We start from the raw sequence: 7,344 nt of genomic DNA, 5'->3' as shown, positions 1-7,344 counted from the left end.
AACGTCCAAACACAGTGACAGTTGTTAACCCGTAATTTGTAAAAAATGCAAAACATTTTTACAAATCACTGGGCGCGGGGCGCGACCCGTGATTTGTAAACATTTTTACAAATCACGTTTTTGCGCCCGATATTTTCTTGTCATCTCCAAAGTCAAGGGACAAAAACGAAATCCCTTGACTTTTTGGGTTGCGCGACTCTGTTAATTTTAAGATTTTTTTTATTTTTTTTTTTACATTTAGTCAAGTTTTGACTAAATGTTTTAACATAGAGGGGGAATCGAGACGAGGGTCGTGGTGTATGTGTGTGTGTGTGTGTGTGTGTGTGTGTGTGTGTGTGTGTGTAGAGCGATTCAGACTAAACTACTGGACCGATCTTTATGAAATTTGACATGAGAGTTTCTGGAAATGATATCCCCGGAAGTTTTTTTCTTTTTTTCGATAAATGTCTTTGATGACGTCATATCCGGCTTTTTGTAAAAGTTGAGGCGGCACTGTCACACCCTCATTTTTCAATCAAATTGATTGAAATTTTGGCCAAGCAATCTTCGACGAAGGCCGGACTTCGGTATTGCATTTCAGTTTGGTGGCTTAAAAATTAATTTATGACTTTGGTCATTAAAAATCTCAAAATTGTAAAAATAAAATTGTTTTTATAAAACGATCCAAATTTACGTTCATCTTATTCTTCATCATGTTCTGATTCCAAAAACATATAAATATGTTATATTTGGATTAAAAACAAGCTCTGAAAATTAAAAATATAAAAATTATGATTAAAATTAAATTTCCGAAATCGTTTCAAAAACTAATTCATCTTATTCCTTGTCGGTTCCTGATTCCAAAAACATATAGATATGATATGTTTGGATTAAAAACACGCTCAGAAAGTTAAAACGAAGAGAGGTACAGTAAAGCGTGCTATGAAGCACAGCGCAACCGCTGCCGCGCCAAACAGGCTCGTCACTTTTATTGCCTTTTGCACTAGCGGCGGACTACGTTCAGTTTCATTCTGTGAGTTCCACAGCTTGACTAAATGTAGTAATTTCGCCTTACGCGACTTGTTCATTACTAGGATGTCCCATCGTTGGGAAATCAAGTCCGGTCGCTTCCTCCCAGTGGAAAGCTAGCAGTGACAGAGTCGCACTACCCCAAAGTCAAGGGATCTATTAGTCCCGTTTCGCCGTTATCCCAATTCGCCCCCATCCCATTTTGGCGACATTTCTCAGGCCAAGTGTCATTTTACCACCATGTCATGTACCATTAGCTCCACATCCCATTTTGGCGCAATCCCGGATCGCCCTTATCCCATTTCGCCCCCATCCCATTAGCTTCACATCTCAAGTCAAGGGATCTATTAGATTTCTAGATTGTCTCATCGCTGGAAGATTCGGGTCGCTTCTTCCCAATGAAAAGCTAGCAGCAACACAGTCGCGCTACCCTTAAGTCAAGGGATCTATTAGATTTTTTGGGATTTTTTTTTCATTACTAGATTGTCCCAAAGCTGCGAAAGTCGGGTCGCTTCCACCCAATGGAAAGCTAGCAGCAACAGAGTCGCACTATCCCCAAGACAAGGGATCTATTAGATTTTTTTTTCTTTTTCATTACTAGATTGTCTCATCGCTGGAAAATTCGGGTCACTTCCTCCAACTGGAAAGCAAGCAGCAATAGAGTCGCGCTACCCAAACGTCAAGGGATCTATTCGAATTTTTTTCCATTTCTTTATTGTTCCATCGCTGGGAAATTGGGGTCGCTTCCTCCCAATGGAAAGCTAGTAGCAACAGAGTCGCGCTACCCCAAAAGTCAAGGGATCTTTTAGATTTTTTTTTCAGATTTGTTTTTCATTACGTAGATTGTCCCATCGCTGGGAAATTAGGGTCACTTCCTCCCAGTGGAAAGCTAGCAGCAACAGAGTCGTCAAGGGATCTATTATATAGATTTCTAGATTGTCCCATCGCTTGGAAATTCGGGTCCCTTCCTCCCAATGGAAAGCTAGCAGCAACAGAGTCGCGCTGCCCCAAAGTCAATGGATCTATTAGATTTTTTGATTTTTCAGTACAATACTAGATTTGTCTCATCGCTGGGAAATTCGGGTCACTTCCTCCAACTGGAAAGCTAGCAGCAATAAGCAATAATACTCTGTTGCTGCTAGCTTTCCACTGGGAGGAAGCGATCTGAATTTCCCAGCGATGGGACAATCTAGTAAAGAAATGAGAAAAAAAATCTAATCGATCCCTTGATTTGGGGGTAGCGCGACTCTGTTGCTGCTAGCTTTCCATTGGGAGGAAGCGACCCGAATTTCCCTGCGATGGGACAATAAAGAAATGATAAACAAAAATCTAATAGATCCCTTGACTTTGGGGTAGCGCGACTCTCTTGCTGCTAGCTTTCCACTGGGAGGAAGCGATCCGAATTCCAAGCGATGGGACAATTAAGAAAAGAAAGAAACAAAATATCTAGTGGATCCCTTGACTCTGCGGTAGCGCGACTCTGTTGCTGCTAGCTTTCCACTGGGAGGACGCGATCCGAATTTCCCAGCGATGGGACAATAAAGGAAAGAAAGAAAAAAAAATCTAATGGATCCCTGGACTTTGGGGTAGCACGACTCTGTTGCTGCTAGCTTTCCACTGGGAGGAAGCGATCCGAATTTCTCAGCGATGGGACAAGAAAGACATGATTTTATTTTTATTTTTATTTTTTTACATTTGTACAAATCGCGGGTTAACAACAGTGTTAACGGTACCCTTTGTTGTGACAACATTCCAAACCCCAAAGCAAATGATGTGGCTGTTAGGCAATTTGACTGAGACACAGAGAGAGAGAGAGAGAGAGAGAGAGAGAGAGAGAGAGAGAGAGAGAGAGAGAGAGAGAGAGAGAGAGAGAGAGAGAGAGAGAGAGAGAAAGAGAGAGAGAGAGAGAGAGTATGTGTGAGTGTGTGTGTGTGTGTGTGCGTGTGCGTGCGTGCGTGTGTGTGTGTGTGTGTGTGTGTGTGTCTGTCTGTCTGTGTCTGTGTCTATTTGTGTGCTCGTGTGCATGAGGGTATGTGCTTTTTAATGTGCCACTGTGTCGTCATGCTGTCGTTCATTTACGTATGTGTGTGAATGTATGAGGACAAAAACAAGAAAAAGTCGATCGTCCCAGTTAGCCATCTAACCCCTGAGGAGGAGCCAGTGCGGGGGGAATCCAAGGAAAGGGTGGGAGGAGGAGGCACGAAAAATAGTACAAATAGGAGACAACTCGTCACGTCACTTTTCCATAAAGAAGAATGTTCCATCAGGAATTCCGTCACTCTGGCGATGACAAGCACACGGCCATTCCTCTCTCCACGACCAACAGGACGTGTAGCAGGCAGTGAGTGACATGCAAAGCCTCAGGACTCGCTCTTCTCGCTACAAGGTACTAATTGGTACTGTCAGCGCACAATCAGGGCCCGTCACCCTGTCCGTGCCGTAATGGACATGAGGTTATGCCCCTTTGACCAGTGCTCTGACCTCCTGTATCATTTGACCACTGGTCGATATTTGTGTCCTCTCGTGTTCGTTTTGTGTGTTGATGACTAGTTTCAGCACGGCGGCTGAATGCTTTATCAGCAGCACTAAATCTGGATATGTTTGTTTCACTATGCCTGTCACTATGACAATAAGGATAGAGGCGAAGCGATTTCCAGACTTTTGCTTCTGTTGTAAATGGCTTATTACATTAAAGTATCAGCTTTTTTAAGAAAAGAATCTCGACAGTTTCAGGTAAATAAAAAATCTGTTCCAGTCATTCTGAGATTTGGAGAACATTGCGCACATTTCCTGAAATTACCATTCAAATTTTACGGAGGTTGTCACGTCAAGACGTGAAATGTAAGTTACTTGCGTTGTTGGCGTTAATAAAAGAAATAACCAAGCCCGTTTTGCATCCTTTTCCAAGTTATTATTCACATTTATATTCACTCTGTTTCCAACTTCAAGCACACTTATAACACATGCACACGCACACAACTATTAAGCGGTTAGTAAGGGTTAATGGGAATAGTTACTCAGCACCCCTGTGCTAGATCACGACAACACACAAGTATAAACAAGGCAAGGCAGACGTCCGGCTGCAGCCTTAGGCAATCAAACACACGGGAAAAAGGACCTGCGATAGATTGCGATCAATAATAATTCAAGGGTCTTCGCCACAGTAATCGTTCATGAAATTCACAAGAAACAGGAAAAATTAATTGAAGGTTTAAGAGAACAAAGACTGACCCTGTACATTTAATAGGGAAAAACGCAGAAAACAAATATTCAAAGAAAGACTAGGGACTACTCCCTGATGCATATCTTGGGACTCCTCCCGAAGATCAAGAGTTATTGAGACGAGCCTGCGTTGTCTCAATATTTACAAGTTTTCCCTCTCTGTGGGGTAAACAACAAAAAATGACTGACACCGTCGGGCCGGGAACAAGAGAGGGGAAAAGATGGAAGACTTAGCTCTTTGTCGGCGAAGATAAGTGTTCCTTGACGGTGACGTCACGTCGACGATAGACTGCCTGCAATTAGCAGGTAAGCTGGTCCTCCCCGTAAGTGTCGACGGGGTAACTTGAAGCTCGGCTCATGCAGCGCGGGCTTCCTGAAGGTGAGGCACCAGGGTCTCGGCGTCAGTTCATGCGAGAGCGTAGTTATAGCCCCCTACGTCACCCCATCAGCGCCGGCGACAACGAGGACGGACGGCGGTGGAGACCAAGCACGGTGGAGGCGAACCCACCCGGCCTCGACGGTGCAAAATCAAGCTCCGAAGGCGGCGGACATCCCAAGCTGAGAGTGGGACACAGTAGCGCTGCAGGATACTGCCACGGTGACAACACCGGTGACAAGGACGAGGCAACAGGTGGGTTGATGAAGAACATCAAGAAGAAAAGAAGCCCAGCGGCTCTTGGTAGTTGCCAACAAAAATCCCAACGCCGCCACACAGTCCAGACTCTGTCCAGCTTCTCTGCCATCCAAACCGTGAACTCTCGCAGTTCTGTCGTACTCATACGCACGAAACAGAACCCAAGGCCTGCGCAAAAATTGCTGCAACGCAAGGTCCACAGCTAGCGCACGAGATACGCCATCTAAGCGTGCATAATTCGCTGACAGTGTTATAGCAACTGGCACAGGGAAATCGCACGGAATGCACCCATCAACAAACACACAATGATACATCGCGCCGAAAATAACGCAACATTGCCACCAAGGACAACAGTCGTCAAACACTTGCCACCACTACGTGACAAACCCCCATCCCAGAGGAAACCGCGGGTGACAGGTGACACCGAAGATGGCTATGCCAGAGTGTATGACATGGAAAAGTCTATAGAGAGATAACTGAAGCACTAGGGACATGCCGGACGGAGGATGGATGGGCCCGATGAGGTCAATCACTACCTGTTCGAAAGGAACATCCACCAGCGGCATTTTCTCGAGAGCAACCCTGCGCAAACTGCCGCGGGGAACTGTGCGCTGACACGACTCGCAAGACGCGACAAACCGGCGAACGTCGGCACACATGCCCGGCCAATAAAAATCCGACCAGATCCGGCTCAACGTGCGTCTAGCAGCTAGGTGGCCGGCCATCGGTGAAGAATGGCCTAGAGTTAAGACCTCGCTGCGGAACGGGTGAGGAACGCAAATTTGGCGGTGGAACACTCCATCAGAACCACAATACTCGCGGTACAAAACGTTGGCGCGATACAGGAACCGCACACGGCCTTGACCCTGGGAGGACCACGGGTGCTGGTCGCGAGCCAAATCACGCATCCGTTTGAGAGAAGGGTCAGATTCCTGGGCATCAATCAGTTCTTGCCTAGTCTTCTGAAGACCTTGTGATTTAGGATCGAGGGGAAAATCGCCGCGGGCGTCCTTCTTAACCTGAGCACGAGTCACAGCGGCACACGAATCGCGCGGGCCGTAAGTCGGGACTTCGACAACCACACCGGAGGGAAGAGTGAAGTGATTCCCGATGAGAACAGAAGTGTTGAGATCATTCACGACATTGATCTCGATAACTCCGGAGTAATAAGGTGTCTCAACATCCACGTGGGCAATCTGAGCGACGCGACTATCCGGGCCGAACGCACCGGTGAGATCGCGGGTCTTGCCTGTGAAACATGATTTAGGGACGATATCATGCCGAGCCAGCGATATGTTGGAACCTGTGTCTCGGAGAGCCTCGGTCTCAATGCCACAAATTTTTACCTTGACCATGTAGTTATCGCCTGCGGTAGCAGCCTGACAATCTGGACACAACCGAGAACGCAACTTTGGCACAGAACCGTCAGCGGAGATCACATGAACACATCCAAAAATCGCGGACGACTGCCCGGAACCGGGAGTGGCATTCACACTTTCGCGAGCTATGACGTCACGAGCACGCTTGAAGCAATAATCAGCCTCGTGGCCATCCCGATTGCAATAATTACAATGTTTCTTTTCCCCGGGCGGCGCATTAATGGTGGCCACCGATTCAGAATTATCCTGAGAGGCAGGAGAACTGACCTGACTCTCCCTCTCCTCAGACTTGGCAGCCTGGCGACGCTGTCTCTGCTTCTTCTTGGCACCGGAAGTACTTACGGCACTGACAGACTCGGTCTGACGACGAGAGAACGGGTTTTTGCAATCCGGCTCGTGGGCTTCTAAATAAGCTTGGGCGGCGGCAGCAGCAGCGTCAGCCGATCCGGGTGACCGCTCCTTCACAAATGCTTTGACATCAGCGGGCAGACCGTCGATAAACTGCTCAAGACGAATGAGGTCATAGAGGCTGTCAAAATCACGATTGCCTTTGGCAAGATGAAGCCAACGGTCCAAATACATCTTGCTGCGCTCCAACACCTGCTCGTATGTCTCGGAACCAACACGCTTGGCAGCGCGGAACTTCTCACTGTACGTCTTTGCCGTGCAATGGAAAGCTTTCAAAAGAGCATCCTTTAAAACATCATAGTCATCAGCTATTTCAACTGACAACTTCGTATAAACCTCGGCAGCTTTGCCCTTGAGGTGACCACTCAACCTGAGGGCCCAAGTCGAGACCTCCCACTTCATCTGCGTAGCAATACGCTCAAACTTGGCCAGGTACGTATCCACATCATCCCCATCGTCCAAATAAGGCAACCGAATTTTGTCGGCAATAATGCCAATGTCTGATTTCTTGGACGTGACTGAGGCGGCAGCCAAAGCAACCTGGTGAGCATGCGTTTGTTCCGGGTTGGCTAAAGCGTATGAGTGGCTTTCTTCTTCCATGGCGAGTCGGCGTTTCCTCTCCTCAACTTCTAAATCAAAGTTACGTTTCCTCTCTTCAACTTCTAAGTCATGCTTCCTCTCCTCAAGTTCTAA

At 46.9% G+C, this 7,344-nt stretch overlaps 1 protein-coding gene across 1 annotated transcript; it reads right to left on the bottom strand.

Moving 5' to 3' along the window:
• Positions 1-5,238: 5,238 nt before the first annotated feature.
• LOC138967756 (uncharacterized) lies at positions 5,239-7,251 on the bottom strand. The gene has a single exon (XM_070340413.1). It carries the CDS (start codon positions 7,249-7,251, stop codon positions 5,239-5,241), a length of 2,013 nt encoding a protein of 670 aa, XP_070196514.1.
• Positions 7,252-7,344: the final 93 nt, after the last annotated feature.

The sequence above is a fragment of the Littorina saxatilis genome, linkage group LG5, assembly GCF_037325665.1.
Source record: "Littorina saxatilis isolate snail1 linkage group LG5, US_GU_Lsax_2.0, whole genome shotgun sequence".
Taxonomy (NCBI): Eukaryota; Metazoa; Mollusca; class Gastropoda; order Littorinimorpha; family Littorinidae; genus Littorina; species Littorina saxatilis.
The sequence above is the reverse complement of the archived record's forward strand: the minus strand, read 5'-3'. Positions and strand labels throughout refer to the sequence as shown.

Bases quoted from the DNA above. Each gene is read 5' to 3' on its own strand.
- LOC138967756 (XM_070340413.1), bottom strand. From the start codon at position 7,251: ATGGAAGAAGAAAGCCACTCATACGCTTTAGCCAACCCGGAACAAACG.